The sequence below is a fragment of the Pholcus phalangioides genome, unplaced genomic scaffold, assembly GCF_987345545.1.
Source record: "Pholcus phalangioides strain wild (caught in Gottingen) unplaced genomic scaffold, Ppha-v1.0 ptg000020l_1, whole genome shotgun sequence".
Taxonomy (NCBI): Eukaryota; Metazoa; Arthropoda; class Arachnida; order Araneae; family Pholcidae; genus Pholcus; species Pholcus phalangioides.
In genome coordinates, this window is record NW_028301613.1 from 8815466 (window position 1) to 8827823 (window position 12358).

General features: G+C 37.2%; 1 protein-coding gene across 2 annotated transcripts in view; it reads left to right on the forward strand.

The window, feature by feature from the left end:
* LOC149070940 (transformation/transcription domain-associated protein-like) overlaps window positions 1–12358 on the forward strand; it is a 271954-nt gene that overhangs the window by 3486 nt on the left and 256110 nt on the right. For both annotated transcript variants that reach the window (XM_089248856.1, XM_089248857.1), the window contains exons 3-6: window positions 314–363; window positions 1090–1200; window positions 6806–6910; window positions 7097–7180. In XM_089248856.1, coding sequence (XP_089104982.1) covers window positions 314–363; window positions 1090–1200; window positions 6806–6910; window positions 7097–7180 — 350 coding nt within the window. The remainder of the gene's footprint in view (window positions 1–313; window positions 364–1089; window positions 1201–6805; window positions 6911–7096; window positions 7181–12358) is intronic.

Below are 12358 nucleotides of genomic sequence, written 5' to 3' on the forward strand. Positions count from 1 at the left end.
TCTTTTTCATGAGCAATGTTGATTGGGTGTTGAAACCCACAAAAAATGGAAATGAATTTATTATAGATAAATTTTCTCACTACATTTCATCATATAGAATTAAATGAAGGCGGCCAGTGTAATATTTGCATAGTTTCATTGAGGCTATTCAGAGGCAACTTTGATGATCAAACAAAGGTTTGTCCAGACTTTTTTTTTATAGGGTCCCGTTTTTTGTGAAAAGTAATTGTGACTATTTTATAGAGAGTGATAATCATGTGTCAATAATTTTTTGTTACTAATTAAAAAATAAAACTTTCTTTTATTTGTTCAGGGGATGAGCAGAAGCTGAAAGATCTCTTCAAATTGACTGAATATGTAGAGGTATGTATTGTGCGTTTCTGGTGCAAAGTCCCCCCCCCCCCCCACGCTTCTTCCCTTTTCATAAATACGTAACAATCACCATTAAAAACACAATGCACCTGTAAAAACAATTGTCTTACAGCATCTACTTAAGACTTTTTTGGCATGCATCAATTCAATTTTTTGAGGAAACATGACCCAAAATCTTTCTTTATTCATACTTTCTTTTTCTGGGGCTTGGTAACCCCCTATCTATGTTGGACACGCCTTCATCAATCTGTGTGTTACAAATGACACATTTTTTTCAAGAGGGATTTTTTTTGGGTTTTTGCTTGTGCAAGTTCTCCCTTTCCAAACTCAGATGACAACAAACCCAGAAGAGGAATATTCTATGTTTTTAGATTATATATATATTGTATGTATGTTTCTTCACTACTTTGAAATAGACAAAGGAAGACAAAAAGATTTATTTCAAGCATGTCTCTGGTGCCTAAATTGTTTTCCAATTTGTTAAGCCAACTTTTATATTCAAAGAATACCCACTGCATTCAATCTTCCATTGGATATTAAAAAGTACCAGATGTATATGGGAAAACTTTCCATTTTAATAAAAAAAAATTGTATTTCCATTGAAATTATTGTAATCATTAGTTTTTCTCCCTGTTTTTAAACTTCCATTAATTGCTACCTGTTATAAACTCATTACCATTCAATTTATTAACCAATTAAAATTTTATTTTGGTCTAGACATTCACAGAAAACCTCTCCTACATTCAGTTTCTTCAGACAGCTGTTCAGGCTTTCTTGTCAAAATTGGAATCAATAGAAATTCAATTCATTCAAGAAAATATTCTACAGGTACTTATTTTTCAATAACCTTTTTCAGTTTAATTCACCTGTTTTGTTCGTAATGCTGAAAGCAACATTTTTTTTTTTTTTGTGAATTGATTCCTCACTATTAATTCGTGGAATAGTGTGATGTAACTCTTTAAGAGAGGCTGCATCTGAGGGCTGTCCGATAAGAGTGGTTTTACCGTATTAAGTAAAGAAAATGTAAAAAAACCAACCCTCATTCAAAGAAGTGTTTGTGGAGGATATTATTCTTCAAATGCAAGCTAAGATGAAAAACAATAATCACAATGATATTCTTATTATTACAATACAATGCTTATTATTTACCCTATTCAGCAAAACAAACTCAAAAATTATACCTACTTTTTTTTGCTAACTAGTACTTAGAGTTAGTAGAACAATGCAACTGTATGCATTGAAGCACTTCACAACAGTGATTCCTAAAGAGTGTGTTGTGAGATATTCACAGACCTGTTAGTAAACTTTCCCACTCTTTTTATTAACCTTAGGTCCTCAGCTGTATTTCTACTGCAATTTCAGGGCGAAATAATTGGGTTCTAGACTCCTAAGGAAAAAACAACTTTATTTCTCTTATTATCCAACTTCCCCAACAAAATCGTTATGTCTCTTCAGTATAAACTTCCACTCTCTCCGCTTTTTTGAATGTGTCAATCCTTTTCTTCTCTCGAGCCTTCTTCCGGCTCTTTTCTCCTGAACCTTACACATCCCATCATCGAAAAGCACATCCATCATTTTTTAAATGATGATGATGATGCTTCAAGAGCATAACTCAGTTTCTCAATGGCAACCATGACAGGGAATCTTCATTACCTTGCATATTACCCTTTTGGGTCCCCTGGGCCAACGCATGACACTATCTGGCAGGCGGACATTGTATCGTGTACAGCAGCTGCAGCAGCGGCCATACCACCCTTGAACGGAAAATAAATGTTTATTCATCCAAGAGTTCGTGGGGCGGTGATTGTCACTGGCATAAGCGAAGGGTGAACTTTCCCTGAAACTGTGTTGTTGGTTACCGGGTTTTTCGGTCTTCAGCTGCCAGTTCTTAGCTCTGTTGATCCCTTTGGCAAATAGACATGAAGACGATCATGAAGACATGCTGTTAAGACTGTGGTTTCTTCAACTGTGTCCCCCCTCTTCTGTCTGTACAGAGTTTGCTTGAACCGTGCTTAATGGCTCCTGCTGACTTCTTGTAGCACAAAACCTTGCTATGTGGCCTTCTTCTCGACACGTATAACAAGTGACTGCGGCTCTCTATCTGGTATTCGAACCCATCATTACCTTAGAAGGGAGGGACTCGCCCTGAAGTCTGGTTTCCACTGCCTATCTATCTCGGAGTCTGATGAACCGGTCTTAGGGTTCTCATTCTATCACTAAGGAAGAGCGTTTTCACAGTCCTCTTTACATCATCAAACTTATCTAATTTCTCCGATAGCTCACTTGGAGAAACCATATCACATGATTTGTCCAGATAGTGTTCCTTAAAATCTGTTGCAATGAGTTTTTTCATTTGATCGGGAATGATTAAATCTCTTAGTTGCTGAAATGTCGTGCCCCCCCCCCCCAAAGCCGCCTTTCACCCATCAAAATACGTGCACAATTCGTGGTAGAAGTCTCTCCTGCTCTCTTAATTTTTGTGACGTGAAGAAAACATCTGATGAAACTTCGCTGGGGTGAGTTTGAATCTTCTCAATAATAATTCTTTAACTTGATTATAGTCCTGTACTTTCTCTTCCAGCTCACAGAAATTAACTGGTTCATTTCATAGGGAAAAAGTCCTAAAAGCTCGGTCAGCCAGTCTTCCCGTTCTAGGGCCACTCGCCGAGCTTGTCGCTCGAATAGTACCAGGTACAGACTTATGTCTTCTTCCATCCTGAATTTTTTAATCATGTTCTGGAAATCTTGGCTAGGGGTTCAGGCATGCCTATCCTGATTATACTCCTCTCTTCTGGTTCCTGTCTTGATCCTCAGTCTTTTGAGTTCATGTTCCATCTCCTTTTCTCTATGCTGTTCCTCCATCTCTTCTTTCTCTGCACTTCTACTGTGATTTCAGGGCAAAATAATTGGGTTCCAGACTTCCAAGGGGAAAAACAACACTTTTTTTCACTTATTATATACACTGCTGGCCACCCAAATTGCAACACCAAGAAAGACAAGAGATATCGCAACAATATTTATTTTGTAGATAGCATGTTGACCAAGCATCAAATGATTAAATTTATAGACTTCTGTGAAGTGTGGTTCCTGCCAAAATCAGTAGCCAGAGTAGCCGCCATTGTTGGAGATCATCGCTGCCACACGCCTCGGCATTGATTCAAAGAGACTTTGGATGTGTTCTTGGGATACAGCAGACCAAGCAGCTTCCACGCGTTGCCAAAGTTGATCTGGTGTGGCAGCTGGGGATGTAATCTGGGTCAATCGTTGAGCAACCATGGACCACATGTTTTCTATCGGCGAAAGATCGGGAGAGCGAGCTGGCCAGGGAAGCAATTCAATCTGGCGATTGACGAAGAACCTTTGGACAATGCGTGCCACGTGTGGTCGCGCATTATCCTGTTGAAATATGGCTGTGGGCAAGCCCTGAAGGTAAGGAAGGACAACTGGCTCCAACACCTCGGAGATGTAGCGCTGGCTTTTTAAAGTACCGGCAATGCGTACTAGAGGAGTGCGAGAGTGATATCCAATACCGCCCCATACCATAATACCCAGTGCAGGACCAGTGTGGCGGTGCATAACGCAGCTGTTCAGCATCCTCTCTCCACGGTGTCTCCAGACTCGAATCCGACCATCGTGGTGTTGCAGACAGAAGCGTGACTCGTCAGTAAAGACAATTTCATTCCATTGTGCCGTCCACATCCTTCTTTCATCGCACCATTGGCGGCGGAGACGTCTTTGGTTCTGCGTCAAGGGTAGACGAATCAATGGACGTCTTGCGGACAGACCACTCTGCTGTAAACGGCGTCGAATGGTACGCGCAGACACTGGATGATGCGGTACAGACTGAATGTGCTGTGCTATGGTTTGTGATGTGGCTGAGCGATCCGTCACTGCCATACGCACAATACGCCTGTCATCACGTGAAGTGGTGCACTGAGGTGGATGCGATCGAACACGTCGGTCCGTCGTACCCTCCTGCATCCAACGATCACATATCCGCATTACAGTTGTTTGGTTTCGTCCAACACGACTACCGATTTCCCTGAAAGATAATCCACAATCTCGGTAGGCCACTATCCTTCCTCTGTCGAACTCGGATACTTGATCAAAAGATGATCGCTGTTTTCTAAGAGGCATAATTGATCGTTTTTTTTGAAAAAACCACAAGAAAAACACAATTGCCGTACTTCAAATCGTCGAAATCTCCAAGCCTTAAATAGCGCTTTGAAGTGGCGCCACAGGCGCGCGTGATGTGCGTCTGCGCTGAAATTCTAATCATTTGCATATCTCACCTCCGCTAATGCATGTTGTAAATTTCATATTATTTGCATGCTTCCTTCAGGGTGTTGCATTTACGGTGGCCAGCAGTGTATATCCAACTTCCCCAACAAAACCGTCATGTCTCTTCGTTACAAACTTCCACACTCTCTCCGCTTTTTCTAATGTGTCAATCCTTTTCTTCTCTCTAGTCTTCTTCCACTTCTTTTCTCCTCAGCCTTATTCCAACTCTTTTCTCCTGAACTTAACACTGTTATAGTCACTTTGTCCAATTTCAGCATTAGCCTCACTTGGTACCATAAATTTTCAGTGAAAAAATCTTCCATACAGGGATTATAATGTAAAAAAAAAATTGTTTGGATGTTTGACAAAGTCGGCATGAATTTTTTTGTTTTTTCAAACATTTTGCTCTTGAACGTTTTTTGGAAGGAGCTGAGTAGTTGTCTTTTTTCCTTTATTTATCAAAGCAGTATTTCCCCAAATGGACAATCAAATGAATTAAGGTTGCTGTAGAAGCTATAAATAAAACAGGATCCTATGAAGTGGCTTGGGAGGGGGGCAAGATGAGACAATTAGGTGTGATATACTAGTTCAAACCAACAACTGGTGGTAACAAATAAAACCAAATGAAACTAAATGTATAATTTATTTGCAAGGACATCCCAACAAATCATGTCATTTTTTCTTCAATTGATGAAAAAGTCATTCGCCAAGCCAACACAATATTCATGCCTCCTAGAAAAATGGCTACAAGGATCAAGATGCCAGTGCTGAAAAAATAAAATGAATAAAACATGAAAAATGAGAAAATGCTACATCTCGATGACTGAAATTGATGCCGAAAATTCCACTATAGAGTATTCAGTGTGTGTGTGTGTGTATATATATATATATATATATATATTATATAATTATACCCCACATTCTCTTGGCTGAAAAAATGAGAATGGGATGAATTATTTCTTTACTTATAAAGCTCCAAAATTTGACGAAAAATTTGAAATTTGAAAACGATTTACAAGTAAATCATTTTCAAATTTTTTGTAAAATTTTGGAGCTTTATAAGTAAAGAAATAATTCATTCCATTCTCATTTTTTCAGCCAAGAGGATGCGGGGTATAATTATTATTCTCCTAGAATTTTTTTCCAAAATTTTATTGCTTAATTTTATGTAATAATACATTGTATTTACCCAGAGGCACTTTCTCTTGGAAGCCATTTTGAAAAAACACAAAGTTCAACTTCAAGTGCTGCTCTCAGATTTCATATATGCCCTATTTCTAACTCAAAACACGCGCAATTGAATGTCACTGCTATTTAGAATTATGTTTAAGTACATCAAGATCAAGCAGTTGTGCATCATAATGTATGAAATTTTAAAGAGAGAATTATACAGGGTGTCTAAGTCTTAATTCAGCCTTTATCTCATCAATCGAGGCATGGTTCTAATTTAGAAAATGGTCAAAATGTTTTTATAATGTATTAGTTTCAAGAGTGAAAATACAAAAAGTTATAAAATAAAATAAATCTAAATTTTTATACAGTTCCTCCATTCTCTAATTTCCAAATAAAAAGGTGTTGGCCTGTCTCCCCTAAGGCGAGTAAAAAAATTTACACATTTCTAAGTGCAATATTTGCTAAGATATTTAAATTTAAAAATTGTAGAAAAGTTGGGAAGGAACAGCATTCATTGAGAAAAAGGAGTGGTGCCCGTTAGTTTATTTATGCTTTCATTTTTAGCATTTTCCCAATTTTGAATTCAAATATCTCAATGAATATTGCACTTAAAAACATGGAATTTTTTTCTCTTTCTCAGGTGAGACAAGGCATCAACTTTCTAATTGGAAGATAGAGGCAAGGGAGACATTATAAAAAAATTATAATTTCTTATTTTACGAGATTCGCTCTTGAAATTGGTACAGAGTGATTTCTGAACACATTTTGTGCATTTTTAAAATTAGAACCATACCTCTATGACAAACATTTGATACGACAACTTTTAAAGACCAAATTAGGACTTGGAGGATATCCTGTATGTTTAATTTATAATTGTTACCAGAATGATTTCCATAACCCACAAACTTGAAGCAATAAACAAACTGAAAGCTATAACGTGATAAGAAAAAATAACCTGTTTTCAATTTCAACCTTTCAGGGATGTCGCAAAGCTCTTTTAGAGATTGTGTATCATTTACCTATGAACAAACATCTTCAACCATATGTTGATGACATTTTGAACTGCATGTTCAATCTGTGGAAGGTAATAATCTATTTTATTTTCTTTAATTCTATGTCTGTAGCGGCATCGAATTGCCAGCAATAATGTTGTTGGCTGTTGTCAATTGTGGATTTTATTTGGAGTCCATATAATAGTATTTACATTTATATTTTATTCATATAATAAGAGCCGTTTCTATTTTTAATCTGTTTCTTTTTTTTTATCTAGTTGGAAAATGAAGAAAATGCTTGTCTTTGTCTGAAAATTATTCATCAGTTATATGTACATTACAAACCTGAGCTCACTCCTAGGGTAACTGTTGTATAATGTATTTCTGCTTTACACAGTTTTTCTTTTCAGTGGTTTCACAAATGTTTTTGAATTTTTTTTTATGGATTAAAAGTGCTTCAGAAGTTAAAAAAAGTTATTTTAGCATCCGCATCCAAAGCTAAACTTTTGACGGTTTCTACTTCAAAATATTTTTTGTATTCCTTTCATACCTGTGTTCTCATCAGCTAAATCAGAGTTTCCCAAACTTTGTGTTCCATTACTCCCTTCTTCATAATTTATTTTTCTTCATCACCCCCACCTCAAGCCAACCCATATAATTCTATATTTTACACTTAAGTTCATATACACGTTTCCCTTCATTTTCAGTGATTTTGAATTCAAATATCTTGGCTAACATTGTACTTCAAAACATCAAATTTTTTGGTAGGATCAGGAGAGAGACAGGAAACAACTTTTTAATTGGAGATTGGGGAACAGATGGACCATACAAAAAATTAAATTTGATATACTTCATATACTTCCCCCCCCCCCCCCAGTAAAATAAATGACATCTAAAATGGGGACGTTATTTGAATACTTTTCCAATTCAAGGTATGTTTTTATAACCAACAAATCACTAGTTATTTGAGCTGAAACTGATTTAAGTTTTCGCCCTGTATATTGGATATTTGATTTGCGAGTTTCGTGACATTATAGGTAACTTTCAGGACTGAACTTATCTTGTAATTCAAAAAGTACCTTTGTATTTTAACAAACCCTAATATGCATCATCATATAGTATGCTCATAGGCGGAGATAGACTTGAAAGTCGAGGGTCACGATGATGGTGTCAATTCATATATACAGACCTTGCAGTGCTCCTACTTTTTCTATTTTTTAGAAATATCCTCCTATTTTCATACTTTCGATACAGTTGTCCTTTTTACCCCAATTCCCTCCTACTATTCCTATTTTATCCCTCCTTTCTTTTGTTTACACCCAACATCTCACTACAAAAATTCTGAGAAAAGGCAAAATATCACTCCCTCTCTTTTTGACGTTTTTTATTCAAAGAGAAGAGAATTTTTTCTTTCACTTCTTGTAGAGTTAGGGACGATGACAAGCATATCTTTTCACTGCCATGTCCAATCAAAGTGCTTAAAATGAGCCTGAAGTCTAAGTGGGGAAAGTGAATATGTTTCACAGATTGTTTGCCATAAAATAAGGAAGACAAAAAAGCGGGGTAGGCTGCCGCAAGAGAGGTTTAAGGAGAGACTAGGGCAGAGGCTTTCAGCCTTTTCCCAGTTTGGAGCATTGCCTGTACCCATTATCGAAAGAAGAGCATCTTTACTGCAAGTTTAACAACATAGGAATGCATGAAATGACGATGATTTCAACCTTGAATGCAGTTCCTTCAGGGTGTTTAATTGGCATGTTGATGAAGTGCTCACGAGTGCGAAATCAGACATGAGCATTGAGCACTGTGGTACTCGCGAGCAGTGGGTACCTGAGGGCCGAATGTGGCCTGCCTCAGGCACACTCAGATAACTTTAGTGGTTCACTGCATATTCTTTCTTACTTATTTGAGTGACCCGCAGCATATTTCCAGATCACTTAAGTGACCTGGGACAATGTTCTAGATCGGCGGTTCTCAACATTTTCAAACCTACTGCCCCGTTTCATTCATGTTTGTGAGTCAAAGGCCCAATCAAACACACAACCAACGAAAGGTGAATGAAGAAAATAAAACTGTTAATCACTCGCTGCCAGGTATGAATGATATCAGAGCTCAGGCCATGGCCCGGTGGTTGAGAAACACTGTTCTAGATCACTCAAGCAGCTCGGGGCACATTCTTATTTCAATTAAGTGGCCTGAGCTCAAATGATTTGGAAATGGGCTTGAGATAAGTTCTTGGGTGATCTGGATATACTCTGTTGGCAGGGTTGGCAGGTTAAATGATCAAGAAATGTGTCATAGGCAACTGAAATAATCTGGAAATGTTGCGGGCCACTGAAGTAATCAGGAAATGTGTTGTGATTTGACATGCCCACATGGGTTGGGCATGTGTGTTTTAAGGCATACAAGGCTTGTTTTTATGCTATTGGCAATTACCAACTTTGAAAAAAAAGAAGACATTCATGAACAGCAGCCCATTCTAATTGCTGTATCCTTCGGGTGTAATGTAACTCCAGGAGGTGTTACATCAAGGGTGTTCAGCCTTCAGTAAAATGTGGAAAATTTCATTGATTTTGAAATGGCCACTTGATTGAGTGATCTGGAACAGTGCCGTGGGTCACTTAAGATGATCTATATATGTTCCATGGGTCAATTGAGCGCTCTGTAACTGTGTCACAGTGATCTGGAAATATGCTGCGGAATATTTACTGATGTGGGAATGTGCTGCGTGTCGCTTAAACAGGGGTGGGAAGTCTGCACCAATTGTGCTGCACTGCACCAAAATTAACATCTCGTGTCATCCTGCTTCAATAGTGTGTTTTCAAAATTTTCTGCTCCAAATAGCAAAAATAATGAATTTTGCCTCGGTATGCCCAGAATTTTGGAAAGGATGGCAAAAATTTTTGTTCCTGCTCTTTGCGAAACGATTCTTTCCAAGAAGTGCGTATTTTATTCCTTTGTACTTTCACCACCACCTCCTCCCATCTTCTGTAGTTGTGTTAATCTCGTGACCTTGAAAAAATAGTGGTCTCTGTTGGAAAGTAGTTTGACTACACTAAAGTACAGTGTTGGGAAAAAACTTGCAGGCTAATCATGTGTGCTTTTCACGCTTTGTAAGGACTACAGAGATATTTTTTACATTTGAATGGAAATTTTCAATAAAAAGATATTTAATATTTATTTACCTTTTGCTGCTTTACCTCAAGACAGTTTTTTGTTCAAGTGCTACACAAGCATGTTGAACCGGTAGTCCATCTGGTCTCTCATCGAAAGAATTGCCAGAAGTCCAGAAAAGTTTGTGAAATTAGAGAGAAGGTAGCGTATTTAAAAAAAAAAATTCCGAATTTTCCCGGCAAGTTCCCACGCTTGACTCCCAAAACCAGATTGGACTAACTGTGGCCCCTTATTAAAACTTTCTGCTCCTCATCAGGCTTTCCATTGCGAAATCCAGATGATAACCGCGATCATGCAGCTGAAGATAATTTGCTATGGTCTTTCAGCTCTAAAGCGAAAATGTGAGTCAGTTTCCGTTTTCCAAAAAAAGAAAAAAGTTGCACTGCAAACAGCAGAAATAGTGTTCTGTGATAGATCATCATTATGTCGAATCCTGATGCTTCGTGAAAAGAGAATTTCATTCTGCTAGCAAAAGAGCAAGTTTGTCAAATTATGAATGTTAATTTAGGAACTTTGCCAAATATCAAGTGTTAAATCGCCTATGTTACGGAATAATGCGTGTTAACTCACCAATGTCACTAAATAACGTGTCAAATCACTAAAAGTGCCAAATAATGAGTGTCAAATTGCTAATCTCACCAAATAACAAGTGCTGAATCGCCAAGCAGGGTGTTGTATATTCCAAAATTCTCTCCCATTTTGCAACAATTTCTTTGCAAGTATAAAAAAAATTGAAAAATTGTAAAAAAATTTTAGCCTACTTAAACTACTGCTGTTCTAGACAGCAAATAGTGCCCTCAGTAAGCAAAAAGGGTGTCATCTTAAATAGATTGGTGTGAAAAATTTTATGACAGCCGCTCTTTCAAACAAGGTGTCAAAAGCTTGAAACACCAAAAACAAAAAACAAGCTGATGAAAAGATGTATGATGACAAAAGACAGTGCAATTGTTTTATTTTGAAAAGGGGTGGGGGTAACAAAAATATTCTTGTAAGTTAATTTCACTTCTCCAATTTATAAATATCTGCTCCGAAATGGATTTCGTCACTTCCCACTCCTGCTTAAGTGAAGTGGAACAGCAGCGCATGTAACTTGAGTGTTCTGGAACTGTGCCTCAGGTCTCTTTGAACGATCTGGAAATGTGTCGCTTAGTCCATTTTCACAATATTAGGTTAGATGTCATGGGCTACAGCTACATCAGATGACTCTGGGGCACATTTGGCCCTTGGGCAATGGGTTGAGCATGCAAGTGCTACATTTCCATGATACATAGACAGGTTTTTTTTTTTTTCGAAAAGGACAGGGAAAAAATAGATCATGATCATTAATTGGACTTTTCAAGTAACAATAGAAATTTGATTTTCTTTTTAGTTTTGCCATTATACGTTGTTTTTAATATGACATTCTGTGAGAATGAAAGATTTTTAAATTCGTTAGAAGTTGAGTTTCTTGAAATTAATAGATACAGTAAAACCTGCCTCTAATGGAACCTTTATTCAGCAGAAACCTGTCTTCAACAAAAAAAAATATTGGCCCTGGGATTTCAATGCCAAAATATACATTAAAAAAACCTGAATTAAACGGAACCTGTTTAACGTGGAAACTGAAAGGAAAATCTTACCCTCTCAACAGAAAATTTCACACAAACACTGTGAATGTTTGGCGACCAATACACCAAAAAAATCATACAAAATATTGAAGTGCTCCATCTTAATTTTTTATGCAATCTATGATTGCAAATGTAGTTCTACATCATACTCCCTTAGATTAGCAAAAACTTTTTCTGCACTTGATGCTGTGGTTTTGATAAGCCATGCAGTAAAGCAATTGGTTTCTGAAATTGTAACAAAAGTTTTTGGGGAAACAAACTTAATCTAAGATAGAAATCAGTATGAAGGGTTGAATTTTTTTTCCAAATGATATGCAAGACTTAAGAAATTGTATGCAAGCTGTGTGCATTCCGTGATCGCAGGGCCAGAATTAATTAGAGAAAGGCAAAGGCGACAACTACGATGGTGGTGAAATTTAGGGGGTTGCAAAGTTTAGGTGGGAAACAAAAACACTATTGTAAAATTATCAAATTTTACAGTGGTGGGGCGGCACAATCATGTTGCTCTCTCTCTCCTTCCCTCACAAAATTCTTAGTTATTACGGCCCTGATGCTGAGGATTGCATAAACATAGATGATAATATGCGAACAGCTTGACCTAAATACAGTACATATAGTAATTACTAGACTAATGATTTATTTATTTTATCTATTTTTTAATTATTTATTTTATCTTCAATTAATTTATTTTTATTTCAATCAGACACGAGATCGTTACATAATTTTACACTCAGTTGAACCTTTATTAAGCGAAAACCTGTG